This window comes from Phaseolus vulgaris, chromosome 6 (genome assembly GCF_051622355.1).
Source record: "Phaseolus vulgaris cultivar YP4 chromosome 6, ASM5162235v1, whole genome shotgun sequence".
NCBI lineage: Eukaryota > Viridiplantae > Streptophyta > Magnoliopsida > Fabales > Fabaceae > Phaseolus > Phaseolus vulgaris.
In genome coordinates, this window is record NC_143503.1 from 26605934 (window position 1) to 26627500 (window position 21567).

A 21567-nucleotide genomic window follows, 5' to 3' on the forward strand; every position below is an offset into this window, starting at 1 on the left:
TGAAATTAATATAAAAGTTATTCTAAAAAATAGTTATTACACTTTAACATATATTTATAAATTAATTTAAAATTATTATAAATAGATTCACCTTTTAAATATTAATATATTAAAAAATATTATTTTTCTAAATTAAAATATCAATATTAATATAAACATAGCGTCACAATATATTGGCATTTATAAATTATAATTAAATTACAACATTTCAAATTATATCTAAAGAAATTTAAAAAAATTAAAAATCAACTCTATTTGTATAGATTGAGGAGAGAGTAACAAATGAAAGAAAAGAAAAATAACAAAGAAAAAAGTTAAGTTGTTTAAAAACATAATGAAAAATTTGTAAATGATTGGATTGATATAAAATAATACTTTTTTATATTAATATAATTACAAAATAATTCAAAACATAATTGTAAAATAATTATTTTATTATAATATAAAAAAATATATTAATAATAATAATAAATCAATTTATCTCTATTTTGTACAGTGTTTTCTCAACTCAAATCATCTCAAAGTTGTGAAGGAAGTTTAAATTGATAAAACATTTTGTAAATGTATATTTATATTTGTATTTATTAATCATAGATTCACAATCAAAAGGACTATTCCAAGAAATTGAATTATATCAATTTTGACATAAATTTAACGCATTTTAAATTAAAAAGTTATTATATTTTAATATATTTATAATAATTATATATATATATATATAGATATTATCATGACATAGAATATTAGCATTTCAAACTTAAATAGGAAATAAAATTGAATTAAATTACATCAATGTATAATAGTTTATAAATTTAATATATGTTTAGCATATTTTATAATACTTTAGCAAATACTGATTTAGAAATTTGTACTGTAACATAATTAAAAAAATAGTGAATGTTTAGATTGAGAATGACATTGGAAAGCATAATAAAAAGAAATACCAGAATCCAAAACAATTCATAAATGTTTTTTTCTTTTGATTTTATATTCTTATTCATTCCTATTATAATTTTTTTTATTACAAACTCAAAATGATTTTCTCTGCAATACAACATACTAATTAAACTTTTGCGAGAAACTTAATAGTATAACCCTGCAATAACTTCAATAAAATACAACGAATCCAATTAAACTTTAGTATAACCCAGCAATAACTTCAATAAAATACAACGAATCCAATTAAACTTTACCTTCAACGATTTTTTCAAATTTATGGTTTATATAAAACATGTTTACATTAAATAAATCATAAATCTCTTAATTCCATGTTTAAATTTTTTAATCTAATTTTAAAATATTTTATTTTACAATAAAAGTTTAAATAGACCTAAAATAATGGGTTCAGTTTCCATTCTCGTCTAACTAATTTGATAAAGTATTAAGCAGGTCCTAGTTTCCCAGCTGAGGATGGGACGCACAGCACAATCATAGCGAGAAGTAAATGAGGTTCTTGCACTATTTTAATTGCAATCAGAATGTTCTTAGGTATGATGGCTAGAAACAACAGGAACTCTTCTTGTGCTATACAAATAATGTCAAAAAAGAATTACAGTGAACTACAGTACATCAGCACTCACTCAGACAAAGGAGGAAGCTTCATGAAGCAAATGAGTGAATATAAAGAACGTCAACCTAAAGAATGATTGACTTCATCATATGACATGCAGTGAATATATGAAGAACTTGTCCCCACCGAGTTCGAGTAAAAACACAAACTTTTATTAGTTCTGTGAAAACGTGTGTATTTACTTTCCAATGCCAAGTTCTTTTGATATGTCTCTTGTCAAGCTAAATTGCAAAGTATTATGCCATGGAAACAAGGTGCGGGTCACAGGAAGCTTTCTCCGAAGATCCTGCAGCAGATAATTTAATGAAATAGCCTTCATATTCAACAGATAATGCTATAGATATAAGAAAGGCATTATATATAGCTTGCCCTTTTTATTACCTCTTTCACTCATACACTTTGGTAATTCGGATTAATCATATAAATTATATACAACATCAATAACATAAAATAATTATTCAGTAAGTAGAAGGATAAAAAGAAAGCATCTTAAAGGTGTTCGGTCTCAGTCCTGACATGAATGCTTAATGAGAAATGTTAGGTACATGGCATTGGTTTAATGGGAATCAAAAATCACCACAGACATCACAGAAATGCCACATCTGAAGCTTAGATTAAAAAAATGCAGGATGACATAACAGGGGTTACCTTGAAAGTCGAATCAGGAAGGTTTAGATATGATGCCTGTCAAGTTATGGTCATTAGTAAACCATGTGCACATTATTAAAATAGAAAGAACGAAATACCCTAGCCAGAACAAACTAATTCAGAACCTCAAGAGAAGCAAGGTACTCCGTTTCATGATGACGAATAATGCTTGTTATGGCAAGTGCACATTCTTCGGGGGCCTAAAATCAAATCAAATAATAAAATATTAATAGATAAGCTTTAACACAAACATAATTAGATAAATGTTGTCTTTCTATAAACAATCCATTTCTATCTCAACCTTATCATTTTATAACAGACATTTACTAAAATATTCTCGGGCGCGTAGAATATACAAGTACATTTATCGGAAAACAACTATGGAAAGACTTGAGTAGTGCATCCACACCTAATAAAAATAAAATGTCTAATGCTGATTTTTGGTAACCTGAAAAAGAGTTGCATCTTTGCATTCGTGTTTCGCATCTAACTGCACATTTCCTTCCTCAAAATAATGGGCACCCACCTGAAAATGGGTTAAAATAATCATGTTTTAAGAGCCTTGCACCATATCATTCAAAATTAATGCATAAATATCTATACAATATTACCTGCGTTTTACCCTTTACTTCCACTGTTTGTTGATCATATTTGAACTCAATATTCCATACTGAAGACCAACTCCCGTTGCTATAAACAGAAGCCAAAGAAAATTAAAGTATATTAACATTATTAATGTATCAATGTTCTTATTTGGAACTAGTATGGTAGAAAACATCAATCAAAAAGAAAAGTTGGAATTTCAGTCAACTTATTTCACAAACCAGAAATTCTGTGGGCTATGCCTGGCAGCAGAAATCACCACAGCAAGCTCAAAATTAGAACCTGGGCCCTCTACATCCTTCCCATTTATGCAGTAAACAGAGCAGACACCTTTTGGATAGGCTTCTTCAACATATTTAAGTACTTCAGCGTCCAGATTGCATCTGCAGTAAACAAATACCGTGTAATGCAAACAATGTACGACAATAAAGATATAAAAATGTGGTATTAAATTTACTTTATTAAAGGGCTGAATCTCTATTTCATGTCCTCAAACATCAACAATATAGTTTTTTATTTATATAAAAGAATAAATAGACAGATATTAACTAAACTCAGTATTGAGTCTACTTCTAACTAAAATACAGTACACATTCCCAATAAAACAGCTCCAAGGAAACCACAAATCTAAGTGGATTACGAATTAGCATTGAAGAAGATATTTCCAGAGCAATCTACTGTAAACAAGTTCGGACAGGTAAAAGTGGAGCAATAATATATTACTAAAGCAACAGAGAAGAATTTATTTCAAAAGAGGAGAACAAATTCAAAGAAATTTAACATGAATCAGTATGTTCTGCCTCTGAATAGATTTTGAAGCTCCCTCTGGTAAAGGAACATTTGATTATTAAACATGAAATACTTCAACCACGAAGAAAATCAGAGAATTACCGAAATTCTTCGACATATGGAGTTGGAAGTTCTTCGTCTGTGGCAGGTCTCACATCTGTACAAACCTGTGACATTGAGCATACAATCATAGGACAACAAGCACACAGCTTGGAACTACTACACACACTTTAACCTATTCATCACAAAAGTCATAGATAGTTAAAGTAACAAAATTTTCATGATTTGCTTAATCCCCACTTCCAACTAATATTTTCTCGCAATTTTGACGTATCAAGCTAAAACGCATGTTCCAGCAAGCAAGTTTAAAAAGCATAGAGTGGAACCTTATAATACTTCAATGTATACATCGATATACTAAAGTTGAGATCAATGCATGAAGATCCAGATTACAGTAAATCTAAACATTAACTTGTTCCACTTTCATTACTACTAAAGCTGAATTAAAGAAATTAAAAGTGAGCATAACAAATGTCTAGTCTTCTCATTCGCTTCCTTAAAAAAGAAACGAAAAGTTAAGCAAAGCACGAATATTAAAACTCAAAAATATCTCCTGAAATAGTATGTTGGAAATTATGGTAATTGGTACTTACTTGTTTAACATGGTCAACAATTGCTACTTGAGCAGTCCTAGGTTCAAGAAATGCATTACCCTCAAGTTCACCAAACGAAGTAACCAGTACCTGCAAGCACGTGCGAAGTCCAACAAGAAATTGGAAAATAAAATCCACTGAACGAACTAAAAAAGAAATGAAAATTGACGAGCAAACCCTAGGAAAATAAGTTGTTGAGTGAGAGTGAGAGAGAGTGAGTGGGAGAGAGAGAGAGGGAGAGTTACGTCTCCGCTACGATTGGACATTTGAAGGGAAATCAAGTGGGATTTGTTGTAAAAGGGAAAAGCCTCGGAAGCGGCCTCATTGTACAAATCGTCGCTGCTGAGAATGGATTTCACATCTGCAGAAAGGATTGGGGAATTAATCGCATTGTGGAGCAATAGATAGAGAGATAGGGGAAAAGGAAGATGAAGAACCTTTGGCGACGTATTGGATTTCCCCAGGAGGAGAGTTGAGGAGGAACCATTTGGCGATTTCCACTTTGTGCTTATCGCTGAGCTCTGATTCTTCTTCTTCTTCGGCCATGTCTTGGTTCGGAGGAGAAAACGCGATTTTATTTAAAATAAAATGCGAAATGGAACGAAGATCTCATTGTCTCGTCGTCTCGTCTTTTCTGAATGATATAGAAGAGAAGAGAACGCTTCTTCGCCAATCAGGCTCGTGGGCTCCACAATTGAAAACATAATGGGCCCAACCTCGTCTATTAATCATACTTAATACATCGTTGTGTAATGTGTGGAGCTAGTGTGTGTGATCTGTAAAGTTTATTGCATAGGCCATAGCTCGGAGTTTCGGCTCAAATCATTTTGCTCCACAATCACGCTCTCTCAGCATCATACATTACACTACCACTTCAGTAAATTGCTAAAAAAGCTGAGAAATCCAACGCCTAAAGTACCTAAAAATATTCGTGTTCCCCAAATCGCAGTATTACCATTAACTAGTCGACAAACACCAGTTATTGTGATTTATGAAGGAATAGGTTTAAATAATGTCGGTAATGGTAACCGTTTTTAAAACTTTTATTATTTAATGCATCAATTGAAAACAAAAACACTAGATATACTAATTTTACACAAATAATAACAACTCCTTCAAAATTGTAAATATTTTCGTCTGTAAATGATAAAACTTCTATCACAAAACATGCAATATAAAAGCTGCATATAAAATATTTTTGTGTAAAGAAGTAAGCTTTCTTTCATAACTAAGCTATCTAAGAAAAAAATTGCATTTGGTCAGTAAAGAATATAGGAATAAATCTCAATCATTCAATTAAAAATTATTAAGACCAAATTTAAAAGATCTACGATCTTAAGTGTTGATATATGATTATTTGAGTTAGATCAATTAGTTCTATGTTGAGGTGAGAAGTGAAATAGTAGCACTGAAAATATTTATAGAACATATTTAATGAAAGTGCAATGCATGCGCGAGATATTTGTGTTTTTTTTTTAACTGGGAATACTTTTAGAAAATCAAAATTGCAACTTACTAAAATGCATTTTCTAAAAATAATAGTATACATTAGACAATAACTGTATATATATTACATGAACTTTATTTTTGTCCTACTCGGTGCTTTCCAAAACTTCTCAAAAGATAGTAAGAACGGGCCTTTACAGTTCTACCTTCAGGACGCCGTGTCACAATATAATTCTGTCCTCAAACTTAATAAACTATACGAATAAGTAAGCTATTTGAGTTACAAATCCTCAGCAATTTTACTACGTTTAACTGCTTGTCTAACAAAAACTCAATTATTTTAAACGAAACCCGAAGATTTGAATTTACACACCCTAAACTATGTTTTCAGTGATGGGCGTAATTCCACTGCCGTAATAGATTTGCTCCCAAAAACTGCTTCCATGCCTTTAAGGGCCCTACCTCTCTACTACAGCCGGCAGAGTTCTTTGTTTCATTATTCATAAATATGCCTCTGGCAGCAAATGACACAAGCTCCATCTGATCAGTATAACCGCGCATCCTGTAAGAGAATCCAGCTCTCCAACTCTGATCACCATGAGATTGCTGAGGCCGAGAAACACTAACATTTAAGACGGAAACTGTTTCTTGTCTCTGCTTGGAATCATCTTCAGACATGAAGCTATCCATTCCAAATAATTCCCAATCAACCTGCTGCAATAGTTCAGATGTTCGTTCAGTGCTGCGTGAGGAGTGATCTTGTAGTTGCATTTCCTGTTCAGCTAAAGTGTCAACCTGGGCTTTCAGTTCATGCAACCGATCGCCAATTCTTGATGCTATTGCATCATACAGTCGTCCTCTTGGCACATCCAAGCCTTTCTCCATGTCAAGTTCAAGTATATCATCAAAATTGATCGGATCACCTATGAGCACTGTAACCTGTCCAACCATGTCATACTGATCAGGGTATGAAATTTAAACTGAAAAATAAAAAACAACTAAAATTAATCCCATCAATAAAAATATATGCCAGTCAATGCAGAATCTAGATTCTGTAATTGAACGTCTTCATCCGAGGGAATGAGAAACAAATCCAAAGTTAAGGCGCAAGGAGTGCAGCAGTCTAACTCCATGCAGCAATGAAAACCCCATATATGCTGATACAATATTCTAAGAAATGAATCAAAAATACGTACCATCTTGCCTATTCTGGGAAAGTTAGCACCTATAGGCATAATCTCCTGCATCCCTGTATGTACAAATGGGACAACAAGGGGTGTGCTATCTCCATCCAGGACCAACCTGATGGTGGAAGTTTAAGTCAATAACATGTTTTACACTAATAAATTAAAAATAGAAGAAATAAAGAGAATTAAAATTGAGGAGATGAAAATACAGTATTGACCTCATACACATGAACAAGGTTACTAAAAATAAAAGAAATAATAGTACAAATATGAAATATAGTCTCCAAATGTAACATAACAAGCTATTTTAGAAATTAATAACTATTATGTAACATGGAAAATATTATCATTGGTGGTAAATTACCATCACATTATGACTACAGCACACATACATATAAATAAACATCTTTGAACCTTCACTAAGACATGCTGTGAAGCCAGAGACAAATACGTGGCATAAAATCATACCAACATAACCTAAAAAATATATTGTATATTAATGATATCAATACATAAAAGTTTAAGAAGATCATGCTTATATAAATAAAATAAATAAATCATAAGCCTGAATAACATCACTAAATTTTTAAAGGAGAAAATTAATGAATTTTACATCCTTATCAATTCCAGAAGTAAAATTTATAATATAACAGAGTTCAATAAATGTTAGTTTCAGTTTTGGTTCAAAGGTTTTTCTGGGTTATGGTGGTGTATAATGGGTTGAGTTAACTTCTATCTCTTTCTCTCTTCAAACCAGTTACAAAAATTTGATCCCATTTCTTATTTTGTTCCCCATCTTTATAGGAGAAGAGACTTCCCACAATGTACGGAGGTACTGGAGAACGGTTTCCACAAATCGCAGATTAGTTGGTTGGTTTCTAGGATTCTCGCCAAGGATATCGGTCAGAATCCTAAAAATGCACTCAAGTCAGTTGAGAGATCGATCTCCTCAGACCTGATGACTAGAGATCAGCCTTCAGACACATCTCTTCATGGCCGAACCCCCTTATAGATACAGTTTTCATTCAAATTCATTTAGTCTAAATGTCATTTGAGCAAATAACAATAATTTTTGGCTCGTAATGGTAATAGTACACAACTTCTTTTTCCAGAACTTAACTGCTTAATTAGCATGAGTTATACGTTCCTAGCTTCTATTGGAATATATGGAAAAATAAATTGTGAAAAAAATCTTGAGAACCAACTATTAGTTCAATATTTAAATCGTAATACACTAAACAATCAGAAGATAATCTTGTTATTTGACAAATAAAAGTGTAAGCAAAACCCAGCTGGCATAACAAGAAACAAGCAAAACTTACAGTTAGCATTCTACTGCAAACTACTACAGAATATCGTTACCTCCCAACACCTCTCTTGGAAGAGCTCATGGTTTTTCCACCATCCCGGGAGCGGCTACCTTCTGGGAATATGTGGACCCAGCTACCATGGTTCAATTTCGAAAGGGCCATGTCCATTCCCTACAGAGGAGAAAGTAGATGGAATTACTATCATCCCTAACTATAGAAGTTTCAGTTCAGAGAGGCAAGGGGGAAGCAAGAGACAAATGAAGGATAAGAAAAGATAAATACAAATCAGAGATACTCTATTGATTACAAAAACCAACACCCCTATAATAGGAAGTACGTGAAGAACTAACAAAATTGTTAACAGAACAGAACAGAACATGAAGATAAATTGAATCATTCAATCAAGTCATAGCAGAGTAATAAAAAGTTGAAACAGTTGAAAACGAAGAAAAGTGAGATCGTCACCAGAGTTTACCTATTACCATAGACTCAAATTGGATGACAAAAGTTCATGAGAATCATTCACCAATATTACAAAACAATGTAAAAGGCTCTTAGCTTATGTCTGTTGGATCCATACCTCCTGATAAATCCCATCACCCCGAGAAACTGGCAAGACTTTGACAGATCGAAAGAATGCAGAAGTAACAGGGTTTTTAAAACACCTATCAGTTGCACAAAGCGTCCATCTAAGATTCCTAGCATCCAAAAGAACACTAGGAGGAAGCAGAGAAGCAATGACAAGCGGATCATCCATGGATGCAACATGATTGCTGACCTGAAAATGAAAAGTCAACAGCAAAGGCTCGTCAAATAATTAAATCCAAACAAAAATAGATTCATGTTCGAATGCTTGGACAAACACGTACCGTAAGAAGGGGTTTACCCTGAGGTCTATGTAGCAAGGCAGAGTGCAGTTTTTCTAAACCATGCACCTATTCTTCCACACATAAAACAGTCGCATCACATATCAGAATGCAAGATATAATAAACCAAACAAGAAATATAAGTGGCATAGCATACCTGGACACGGTTTAATCCATTCATAAACACGTGACAAACATTTCCAAGAACAGGAACGGCAACTGCTTGCATCATACGAACAAGAGTTGAATCTTCTTCCGAACTGAAATCCCTGGCAACTTTAAATACATAGGCAAAAAAAATCAAGTGAAAAACCTAGCAAATAGCACCTATTACAATATTCGAGAAAACATATCTACGGATTTATAATGAAAGCGTTAATTAATCAGACACCTCGTTTGCGATAAAAAGACGTGGAAGAAGGCAACGATTCTGTCCGGAAATCATGAAATCTGTTAAGCCAACGTTTAATAGTGGAGGCGAAGTAGACGTCGGCGGCGGGAATGAAGGTGTGGTGTTGGCGGCGGCGCCAATGGCGGTCGACGGCAACTCGGAAGCGGTTCCTGAGCTGTAACTGCAGGGATCGCGCCTTACTCTTCCAAACATCACCGCGATCGAGACGGGGCATCGATAAAGAAAACGGAATAGAGAGACAGAGAGACAGAGAGAGAATTTAAGAGAAGAAATGAGTTTCCGAAGAATGGGGGCGTGCAGTTAGTGGCACAGCTGAAGTAACAAAACGTTAGTGTAGAAGGAGAAAACGATGGGATGTAACAATTTCTAACACCGCTTATTGACTAGGGTATCGACCCTATATACAAGCAAAAATTGTAGTAATTTATTAATTTCTTATTTATTGCTTATTTATATTTATGGATTAATTTGGTAATCTGTTGGATAGGGATGACCCACTCCAGCGACATTACACGTCTACCTTTCTCATTTGGGAGGACCCGCACTACACATATTTCTTGCATATTATTCCTATTAAGATTAATCTCTTATGCTTCGGCCTGGATTAATTTTGGATTTGGCTAAATTATAAAAAAACATCAAGAGAATTTCTTAATCCACTTTTTATTTTCATTCTATAATTTGTTTTTGTCATATGACCATTACTTAATCTGTAATCAAGGATATTTGGACAAGTTTCTCTGTCTAAAAAATGGAATAAGACAAAATTTCAGCATAAAAAATTATTTTTTTATAAACTAGTTTTAAAAGCAAAGACAGAATGTATATATATATATATATATATATAAAACAAAGTGTATCTGTGTGTTTCAATTTATCGTTCAACAGCTGCATTTGTATCTCCTCATTCTTCCATTCAGTCTCCCCCATTCTTTCTCCAATATCTGTATTCACTTTCTAAGAAAAAAAATACACTTTAACTGCTATTGTACATTGATATATAAAAAAAAACATTAGCTATATTTACAACAAATTGAGTCTAAAAAATATAAAATCATCACAAATCTATTTCAACCTTCTAGATTACTTACTAATAATTTTAAATGAATATTACGGTGAAGAAGTTTCTTTACATACGCAAGGATAAGAATGTGTGAAATGATTCTCTTTCATATAAAATGCACATCGAAATTTCTAGCTAAAAAGAGGCACCCAATCTTCATTTATATAAGCTGGCGTGTCGTTGGGAAGTGAAAGTACGTCAGTTTATGAACTGATCACAACATCAACATATGAATATTTGATAATTTCCGGTTCCAGATCCAACATTCAAGTAGTTCACATCAACAGCAACATGCCCAAGATCATCTACAGGGAGTGTAGAAGGTGAAAGAACAGACAAAAAAAAGTCAACCTTTCTGAGAAAATTTCAGGATTCACAAAGCAGCAGTGCAGAAAAGAAACAGAAACCCGAACCTTCATATATAGTCCTTGCAAATTTTACATAATCAGGTATTAGATCTCTGTATAAGATTCCATCAGGTCGAGCATCCAGCACTACCAGAACACCTGTGCAATTGATATTATTAAGCCAATGATTAATTATCACAGCCTAGAAAAGTTTATCAATGGTAAAAAATAGATCAGAATGAGTGAAGAAAATGCATTATTAATTACAAATGAACTCTAGTAATCCAGATCTTGCCCAAATGTGGTGCAACTCTAACTAAGAAGAGGAAGAGGTTATAGAAAGGACCCAGGCTCTCCCAATTAAAATTTTGATCTCCAAGATGTCTAGTTTCCCTCCTTTTTCTTATGCAACTCATCTCTTCGACAGTTACAACCTCGCCTACTGTTCCTTAGTTTATTTCACTTACTATGTAAGCTAGTTATTGAACGTCTGTTAGTTGTTCAGCATCCAGTTTGTATTCAAAATAAACAAAAAATAGAGATAAAAAAGTTAGTGAACAGTATACAAAAGTGTGTTCACTTGCAAGTGAAGTATGAATTACTGCAGAAATTATTAGGAACTCAATTTAAACTTAAATTATCCTTACAATTATTAGAATTTGATCTTATTTCTAATCTATGTGAAATCTCCCCCAACACCAAGGCATGGATCTCATGTGTGGGACTAGAGATAAGTTTTGATACCATATTGTAACTCATCCTAAAAAAACAGCTTAGTAAGGTGAGATTTACCCCACTTACATATTATACTTTTTATCTCATCTCGCTTGTGAGATCTCCAGCACAATGTATTATATATAGGAAAGCCATTGTGCTGATTATATATAGGAAAGCCATTGTACTGATTTCTTGAAATGATGGCACTAATGTCATACTTCTTTGTTTTGGATTTGTGGAATGACTCTTTGGAAGAGTTGTAGACGTTTAATTATGGAAAGGCTATGTATTTATTTTTTTTAGATCCCACCTCGATTAGAGATAAAACGAAATTACAGGATATACGTAAGGGGGGTGTTGAATAGAGATAAGGTCAATTTACATTATATAAGTAAGGGAAATCCTCAGCTTACAAGTCGGTTTTATGAGAATGAAATAGAGTTAAACTCACTTCACTTCTTAAAATGATGTGATCTTGATGGGGTCAATGTAATTTTGGGTTTTTTTATAATTTAATGAACTGAGTTGCATGATAGGCCCGTGAAAATATATTATTTCTATATATTGATGAAGACTTGAGCCCAATTTGAAGATAACATATGAAGTCCAAATCCATATGATCTAGAAGGATGGATAGACTAGAGTTTAAGTAGTAGGGCTACGTGATTGTTTAAGCCCATTTTCATCACTTTTAATGTGATTTCGTATTTCTTTTTTTAATTATAGTGGAAAACAAAGAAAATTGAGTTTTCTCTTTTGTAAGAACTTCATGAAGTTCTTAATTATAAGAACTCAACTCTTAAATTTGATCTTGTCAGGATAACCTAGGCGACCAAATCAATGACTTTATCACTCACCTTCTCATTTTTTCTAGTCATACTTCTTTGTTTTGGATTTTGGGTTTGAGGAATGACTCTTTGGAAGAGCTCTAAATGTGTGATGATGGAAAGGCTATGCATTCATTTCCGTTGAAGATCCTACATCGATCAAAGATGAGGCCAAATTATATTATATACATGAGGGAGTGTGTTAGAGATCTCACGTAAAATAGAGGTCAAGTCAATTCACAATATGTAAGTGAGGACAATCCTCAACTTATAAGTCGGTTTTATGAGGATGAGTTATGCTTAAACTTACTTCTTAATATGGTATCAGATCCTATCTCAGTCAAGATTTGGATCTATCGTGCCACCTACTATCGGGTCTCCCTTGATTCTCACGTTGGATATCCTTGGTGTGAACGCATGATATCCTCAACATAAAGGGTGTGTTGGAGATCCTACATCAACTAGAAATAAGGCCAAAAACTCAACTTTACTAAATTGGTCTCATGAGGATGAGTTATGATTTCCTAATACGCATTGGTTTTTGTTTGATACAAACCATGGAAAGTTAAGGGGCATCACAATCTCATTTGAATAATGCAGTAATAAATAAGAGGACTTTCTGCAGGTAACCACAAGGCTACATAAACCGACTACTGGATGAATTTAACACAGGAAAATATCCATCCCAAATTATCAAAAGACAAAAGTAACAGATCAATTTCAAAGCATTGTTTACCACCATGCAACGTATCACTTAAAGGATTATTATTAAAGTTCCCAAATCACAATAATCCAAAAAATTTATTGGACAGATTGATGACTTACCGTTTGACACACTTATTATCATAAAAATGTAGTGTGAAACTTGAGAGTGCCATATGAAAAAGCAATCAAACTTTATACAGATAAAGTAATTTTAGTGGAAATACCCGGTGCCACCCAAGACTCGTCAGAATCACCAGGATTTGGAGCCAACCAGAGAATATTTCTCAGATTCATTGAATCATCATATGTCACATTGGACCCTGAAAGAGGAACAAAGGATTGAAAAAATGAAATAAACATTTTTTTCTAAAAGTTGAGCATCAAAAGAAAAGACAACCAAAAATATATATATACATACACACACAAGCCATTCACTAGAGGTCTTAAAATTAGGAACATCAAGTCATCAAGGTTCTCCCCTTTCTCTTCATCTCATGTCTTTACCCTCACCTCACACACAAAAAAAAATGAAGAACTCTCACAAGATTCAGACAATACAATAGTACATTATTTCCAAACACAACCTATAACAAACTGGAAGATTAACAGAGAAGAAACTCAGTTGAACCATGCATAACATTTACGGAAGAATGATAGAATGTACCTCTCTGACAAAAACCCATGTTGTACGGGAACACTTGTTTATCATATGATGGGTATTCCTTTGCATGGAATCTGCCAAATGTAAAATTGTAGCATTCTTAACTGCGACAAACTTAAAAAATTCTTAAAATGTGAATTAAGTGTAATCTATATAATACATATAACAGTGGAAACAAATCCCCCTTCTGAACAAGAAACAAACAAGACAAAAGTATACAAACACAGAAAAAGCATCAGAATCACTACTATTAACAATTGAACATACAAGATCCCAAGTCTTCCTGAGTTTTTTGCAAGAAAAAGGTGACCATGGAACAGATCAAACCGGTTCAAGGTAACATCCAACCCAACAGAAGGACCTCGATCAACAATGAGCTCAAACAAAAACTGCATATACAGGTTCAGTTCCTGCAATATTCGAGAGAGAAATGCACCTTCTTAAGTACTCTATCTATCAATGTGAGCTATTTCCATCTATTGTTGAACGAACCTCACAAATGAAGCGTCTGCCATAGGGAGTTCTAGTGAGCACACACCGTTCTTCCTTCGATCCTTCACAATCAGGTACCTACGATATCACAATTCACAACACCACGCGTTTAGATGACAGTGAAGGCATTAGTATCCGAAGAGAAAAGCCAAAGAAACTGACCGGGATAATGGTTGGGTCGAGAAGGCGATGAATGGCGTCGGGGTCGCCGCCAGAATCGACGGCGAGACGCGCCAGCTCCAAAACGGCCTCCGGCGGCCACCAAATAAGCTCGTTCTGCTTTCTCCAACTTGAGCCGGCGAGTTTGGACCGGCCGAAGCCCAACTTCCGGTGAGTAGGCTCTACTGGAGAGAAAGGAACGAGAAATTTGAAGCATGATTTGAGCTCACGTGCTACGACGGGATTCACAGCTGAGGAGTTATGTTTGGAACCCAACAGAGACAACAAGTCAGAGGGAGTTGCTTGGGAAGTGGAAGAAGATGAGGGAGCGTAACGCTTCGAAAACACCGGTAACGGTGGCAAGGATGATGACGACGTGAGAGAAAATGAGAGGAACAGTGCCAATCGGAATGTGATTGGATAACTCATTGTAACTGTAGCCCACAAATACTACAATTATTTTTGGGGTTATATTTAACGTCGTCGATGAGGAGCTATTGTTTGTTGCAACATTGCATATGTGCATGGTTATATATTGGGAATTTTTTAAAAGGGGTTCAATTTGATTGTATATTATTGAATGCATGAAAAAATTTGAAATTACCTGCATTAATTTTATTTTTAATTATAAGTAAATATGTGTTAGGATAGCACAATCTCGTGTTATTTGATTAAAATCAAAGTGAGGTTATTAATGTATGACTTTAGTTTTAATCAACTAAAATGGAATTCAAGTCATTTAGTATGACTTTTGCCTGAATATTTTTTTAATTTTTATTTTGTATTTAATGTATATATACGGTTCTATTTAAGAAAAGTGATTGATATTTTTTTATACCAAAAACTTATTTATAAAAAAAATATTTGTTAAAAATTAATAATTAAGTCAAAATAACATATATTAAAAACATGGAAATTAATAAAATATTATATTGTTTTGTTTAGGGGGATTTTTTAAAAATTATTCATTTTATTTTTTAATGAAATATTAAAAAATTATGCTAAGGAACATATTGAAGAAAATGATCTCATCGTTTAAAATAATAAAATTTTGATTTGTTGAACAAAATAGCAAAACCAAGTAGATGCATTATCCTGGAGATATTATTATCTTACTAAAAAAATAACAATAATATAATGTATTATGTACAAAAATATAATCAACAAAATTTAAAATTTGTGATGTTCATAAAATATAGTTGAATTAAATGAATAGTGATGTGATTCTAAAGAATTTTAATATCTTCAAGATCTTTGATTTATCATTTATAAATAATGATATTGGTTACCCCTTAATTTATAGCTTCCACAACATTTACAAGGCTAATGAGATCCAATTTCATCCGGTTCAAAATGAGAATTATTGGTATAGATCAAATTTCATATTTAACTCCCACATGCAACATTAGAAATCACAACAACCGACTACTAATCGGATTCATAATGAGATGGAGTCAATTTCAAATAAGTCAAGTTGAAATGATCGTAATAGAAAGAATAGTCAATATATAGATAATACAAGTTAATATGTTTAATTCTTTTTATTTACTCATTTTCACATTATATATCATACAATCAATTTTTTAAGTTCAATTAATACATATTCAATTTACTCATTTTTTTAAATTTTTTTCACATGATATATATATATATATATATATATATATATATTTGTCATAACTTTTTTTTGATATAGCTAATTAATAAAAAATATCAATCACTTTTGTTAAATAAAATTATATATACATATAATAAATATAAAACAAAACTTTTAAAAAAAATTGTCATACATTAAAATGTCACAACTTAACTCTTAATTAAAAAAAGTAACCAATATCTAATTATACTAAACAAATTCATGACTTCACTACAATAACAAAATCGTGTTTTGATAACACAAACTTCCTTAAAATAAAATTGTCTATTCCAATATCATACACTCAAGATAGCACAACTTTAGTAAAATGTATTATACAAGTTATAGATGGCAAAATCAATAGTAGTGGAGCAAGAATGATAGCACATGGCATTATATTGGTTAAAAAAAATTGTACAGATTTTGACACATGATGCCAGCTTCTTCAATCTAGGGCTTTATTTCGAGATAAAAAGCAGTTTATTAATAATTTTGGTGAACATAGCTGGTTGAGAACATTAACCCAAAAACGTTTTGAATGCTCCAACTTCAAAATAAAGCAAATGTATTTGGTGTGCATTAATTACGATATAAATAATGAAATGTCAGTACAACTACTTGTAGGCCGGATGAACTACAAGTACATCTAATTCTTAAAATTATATCATTTTAAAAGAGCTTTTAACTTGCAAAACTCATAATTATTTGAATCAGTTTAATGATTTTAAACACAGTAAGAAATGCTACACAACGAACTGAATAATAGAATGGGTGGTACGTAATTTGTAAAGATGCATCTGGTTTGAATGATATAGAAACAAAATTATTATAAATTATTGTATAATGATAAACGTCAATCACAGTCCCTATATAAAAATCGGGTGACAACCAATGACTAACCAATGATCAGAACCAAACATTGTATATGACCACATGGATGATCAGAACCAATGTCTATTTTCCCTGACATTCTTAGTAAAATGTCCATCTACTTTCTTCCTTCTGCACACTTCGCCTCATAAATACCAACAGGTCAGTTTTCTGTCAAAAGCTGTGGAACATTTTTGGACCCGTAGACAGTGAAAACAAATCCTACCGAAACATGTGACCTGAAAAATACAGCATCGTCATAAAACTTCAGATCACACACCCCACATCACAAAAATAAGTGAAACTTTGCTCTCGGTATTTTTAAAAAAACTAACAAGCTACAGCAAACTAAATCAGAGAGACATGTATCATGCAGACAAGAATATCAAGTTGTCGCTTTGATGTTCAAGGAAAATTTTTTAGATAGTTGATACACATCACATCATTGTATGCTAGTGTCACATAAACTTGTCAGGCCATATATAGTAGAAGGATTCCATAGAAATTCAACATGAAGTAACTAGTTTCCCATTTGAATCAAAAGCAACTTATTTTTTTCTCCCATCCCTCGTTTGGACTTTATGAGCATAATTTAAACAAAGAAAGATAGCAAAACATTATTTATTAAACTGCTTCAAAAACAAACTTTAGTCAAAATAAATATGTTTTGAACTAGTTCAAATTAATATGGATTTACATCTTTGTTTAAACAATTCAGAGCTCGTTTTCTACTTTTCCTAACACCACCATGTATGCTGCATTCTCACAGCAGTTTAGGAGCTTCACTTGGTTCTCAATGCCAAAACTGAAGCAGCAAACCCCTTTGTATCCCCCACGGCCACCCCAAAAAAGGAGGAAGCATTGTCACAAAAAACCGAAGATTCCACATTTTACAGTGACCAAATGAGTGAGGAAAATATGATTCACTTACATTGACAAGTACGTATCCACAAAAGAGGAACTAGAATTCATCTACAATGTTAATACCAGCACCCTTGTCCCAGTCCTCTGGAGGAGCAACATCTGCCATAATCTTTTCCTGGCCACGCCAAAGAACCTGGGAACAGTATTCCAGCATTGGCTTGGTCAGCAATGCATGTTCAAGAGAATATACTAGACAACCCATTCACACTACATAAATAAGCACTTACTCTGTCAATGACCCCAAATTCCTTAGCCTTTGTTGCATCCATATAATATGGCCTCCTCATCACATTAGCAACTGTTTCCTCTGACTGGTAATTTAGAAAAAACGCAAATAACAGAAATATAAGATTTGACCTCATCTTTCTTGAATATGTATGAGATTCACTACCTGTGCATGATACTCACATTTCCTGTGTGTTTGGCCAGTAGTTTAACCAGATTGTTTCTGTTAATTATCACCTGCAAAATAAAACGATTGTAAATAAACAGATTTAAAGATAAAATTAGACATTGTTTAGGGTTAAAATAAAAAAATCAAAGAGAAAGAAAGGAGGGGAAAATAAGATGTTCTGATTCACAGTTATATAAAATGAAGAATTGCTCTCAAAGATATGGCCGAATATGTGACTATGAATTCCATCAAGATATTACATTTAAAATTTGAGTGAAGGTAAAGTATTAAATCGTAAACTAGAAAGGCACTCTAAAACTCATCGAAACTAGGTTTAAAAAGAAAGAAAAATTGCAAAAAAATTTGGGGCAAATCTGCAACCAAGGAATTTCATCAAGAGGTTGTATTTAAAATATGGAAGTTATATGAGTCTCTTGAATTCTAATTGGACGTACTATAAAAGCTTCAGCATGAATAAAGCATTCTATTGAAACTTCTTTTCACGAGAAAAATAGTTAGGCAGTATTACAAGCTGATTGCCAAACAACCATAACCATTTGAGGAACAAAGTTTTTTGTCATTCCTAATGATAAAAACTCCAATATAGAAAAAGCAATGTAGGCTAACCTCCTTTGCACGAATAAGAACATCACTTGCAGGCATCAACCCAGAAGATGGGATACGAGGCTGCTGAATCATAGCTGAAACAGATATCAATAGACAACTATTACATCTACAAGGAATTAAAGGAACAAAGCTACAAAGTTAAATCCCAACTTTACCTTTAGCATGTGGCATCATAAAGCGTTTACCCGGAGTCCCTGCTGAAAGTAGCAAACAGGCTTGACCTATGGCAGCTCCAACAGCCACTGTGTGTATCTGCTCAGGATGCCAAAGCCAAATACACGACAAAAGATATATTCAAAATCTTAGTGAAAAGAAAGAAAAAAAACAGCTCAGCAAGGTAGAATAAGAATGCATAATGCTTAGAAGAAAGGTAATTACCCTGCTGTCCATCATAATTGTTTAAAAATAAGTTACTCTGATTAAGTCATAAACATTAATGCCAGGTCATATACCAATAAAACTTAAAGTGGGGTATACAAGGAATTGCCACCATGCTACCAGTAGCAAAAGGTATCCATAAAACACCCAAAAGTTGATACCATGATTTCCCAATCATTATTCAAGTATTCCAGAAACCCAAGGCAACCCACAATCTGTTCGCGTCATTACTACCAAATACCATCACTAATAGAACTCAACGAGGCACACAAGTAGATAATCAATAAAAGCAAACAAACCTCGTTCTTTAACTGCATCATTGAATCATAAATGGCAAAACCTTCTGTCTCCATGCCTACCTGAACGCAAGAACTCAAAATGTATGAGGATAAAAAAGGAGAAAGGCAGACAGTCAGCTTTACAGATTATCTTAAACCACAGATAACAAAAGCACATGAAAAAAGAGCCCATGGTACATCAAACATTTCATATAAACAGCAAGGCAGAAACAAATTACCGTTTCACCATCATCTCGAGTAGTCCCAGTGGAATTTATGTAAATATAAATTGGCTCTTTAGGATCCATATACTGCAAGTACATCAATTCCGCAACAACAAGCTCTGTGACAGCCGGAACCAACTGAAACGCAGAAAGAGTCATATAAGGTTGTACAAATTACAACAGTAAAATATTAACTAGAACCAAATGCAAGAGCACAAAAATCAAAGCACCACTGAACACTTACAGGCATCCCAATGTAAATAATTCTACCATTGAGAAGCAGCGAAGGCAGGTCCGGCGGCGGCCTTGTGGGCCGATGTTCATTGTATGAAACAGACCTTTCAACCTAATTCAAACCACACAATTGTTCGAGTTACACCAACAGATAAGCAAAGAGTAACAACCTATACATAAACCAATTGCAACGAGTACTTCTACATATTAGCTTCTGTAGGAGATGATTTTTTAACCTGGGCATAAGTTCAAATTTATTTCATTTTTCCTTCTCATTTCCTTCTCATATTACATCTATTTATCTAAAAGTTTAACCAAACACAACTTCTCCAAAAAAAAATTATTCAATCTCTTTCACCACCGCATGTTTAACTAATTCTAATAAAAAAGCTGGGACACTAAATTCTAATTTCAAATCTTTTCACAAAGTAGTAAGTAGCACGTTATGTAACCAAAAAACCTAACCAAACCCAGTATTGACACAACAGTGAAAGAAAGTGGTAATGAATATATAATTACTTGAGCCGGAGTAGCCATGAGTGTGGGGGAATCAAAGATGTCGAGAAAAGGGGGGGTGTCGGAGTTCCGGGGAGGGTTAAGGAACGTTTCGGGGGAAGAGGCGGCGACGGAGGCGAGCTTGGAGAGAAATGGGTCTTTAGGGTTGAGAGGAGGCATTGGAATTTTGGCTGTGTTGGTGGCGGCGTTAACGGAGCAACGAGTTCTCTGATTTCTGCATCTCCTTGTCGTAGCCGTGGAAGATTGTGAGAAGGTGAGCATGGGAACACGCAAATACGCAGCCATCATGGTTCCACCTATCATACTGTGCAACACTTCAACCAGGTTTCAACCAGAAATATGGATTAGCACATAAGGAGTGAACCGTCACTGTAGCGTGTGTGATGTAATATACAAATCTGTTTTTTTCTTTTACGGAAAATATCAAATCTGTTTTTTTATTTTACGGAAAATATCAAATCTGTTTATATGTTTTATTTTATTAGTTTAAAAAAATTCATTTTTTTCATTTTCTTTTTTTTTTCACAACTTGGCCCTTGTAAATTTGCAATTCCACTTTATTACTATTTATGTAATTATAAAAAACATGAAATACTTTTTATGTAATTTCGATTTTAGTTAATTTAATAGGATGAATCGAAATTGGTATAAAAGTTAACCACTTAAATTGATGTTCAATAGAATCCGTGATGAATATACAAAAACTGGTTAAATAAGTAATAGACACATGTTATATTAAGATATTTTCAATCACAATTGTAAAAATTAAAGTCGCGCAATTGCGTTATCCTCCCAATGATTTAAAATTTGCATATTATATTTACTGATATATGATATAAGTAAAATATCCTCTTTAATTTTTAAATATGAGAAAAAGTTTTTATAGCACTTGTATGAATTAAGTTTTTTATAACCATGCAAACTTTTTCAAAATAAATTTCAAGATTTTGTTTTTTATAATCATTTTATTATAACTAGCGAAAGAGACTGAGTCTGTATTTTTTACTTTTTATTATTATTATTATAGATAT

At 33.2% G+C, this 21567-nt stretch overlaps 4 protein-coding genes across 6 annotated transcripts; all 4 read right to left on the minus strand.

The window, feature by feature from the left end:
* Nucleotides 1-1436: 1436 nt before the first annotated feature.
* On the minus strand, nt 1437-5203 carry CPA (Subunits of heterodimeric actin filament capping protein Capz superfamily). The gene is made up of 10 exons (XM_068639439.2): nt 4701-5203; nt 4509-4624; nt 4264-4353; nt 3713-3777; nt 3043-3204; nt 2830-2908; nt 2667-2744; nt 2344-2418; nt 2219-2254; nt 1437-1856 (listed from the first exon to the last, which is right to left on the minus strand). Exons 1-10 carry the CDS (start codon nt 4807-4809, stop codon nt 1749-1751), a joined length of 918 nt encoding a protein of 305 aa, XP_068495540.1. The 5' UTR covers nt 4810-5203; the 3' UTR covers nt 1437-1748.
* Nucleotides 5204-5788: 585 nt separating this feature from the next.
* Nucleotides 5789-9861, minus strand: LOC137831671 (Phospholipid/glycerol acyltransferase family protein). The gene is made up of 7 exons (XM_068639440.1): nt 9464-9861; nt 9230-9348; nt 9076-9141; nt 8787-8984; nt 8259-8377; nt 6906-7011; nt 5789-6648 (listed from the first exon to the last, which is right to left on the minus strand). Exons 1-7 carry the CDS (start codon nt 9696-9698, stop codon nt 6097-6099), a joined length of 1395 nt encoding a protein of 464 aa, XP_068495541.1. The 5' UTR covers nt 9699-9861; the 3' UTR covers nt 5789-6096.
* Nucleotides 9862-10454: 593 nt separating this feature from the next.
* On the minus strand, nt 10455-14992 carry LOC137831672 (T-box protein). 3 transcript variants are annotated; one of them, XR_011084463.2, is made up of 9 exons: nt 14459-14953; nt 14297-14374; nt 14072-14214; nt 13808-13878; nt 13368-13463; nt 12749-12899; nt 12469-12588; nt 10961-11053; nt 10455-10852 (listed from the first exon to the last, which is right to left on the minus strand). XR_011084463.2 is itself a non-coding variant. In XM_068639441.1 (7 exons), the coding sequence occupies exons 1-7, from the start codon at nt 14882-14884 to the stop codon at nt 10770-10772; spliced, it is 990 nt and encodes a 329-aa protein (XP_068495542.1). In that variant the 5' UTR covers nt 14885-14992; the 3' UTR covers nt 10455-10769. The 3 variants fall into 3 exon arrangements, 2 of the variants coding, with proteins under 2 accessions (XP_068495542.1, XP_090159534.1); XM_068639441.1 differs by lacking the exons at nt 12469-12588; nt 12749-12899 and having other exon boundaries at nt 14459-14992; XM_090303408.1 differs by lacking the exons at nt 12469-12588; nt 12749-12899; nt 14072-14214 and having other exon boundaries at nt 14459-14900.
* A 1900-nt stretch (nt 14993-16892) lies between these two features.
* Nucleotides 16893-20947, minus strand: LOC137831673 (ATP-dependent caseinolytic (Clp) protease/crotonase family protein). The gene is made up of 10 exons (XM_068639442.2): nt 20540-20947; nt 20031-20132; nt 19802-19924; nt 19584-19643; nt 19062-19158; nt 18907-18980; nt 18294-18347; nt 18113-18196; nt 17893-18018; nt 16893-17200 (listed from the first exon to the last, which is right to left on the minus strand). Exons 1-9 carry the CDS (start codon nt 20837-20839, stop codon nt 17923-17925), a joined length of 990 nt encoding a protein of 329 aa, XP_068495543.1. The 5' UTR covers nt 20840-20947; the 3' UTR covers nt 16893-17200; nt 17893-17922.
* Between the last annotated feature and the right edge of the window lie 620 nt (nt 20948-21567).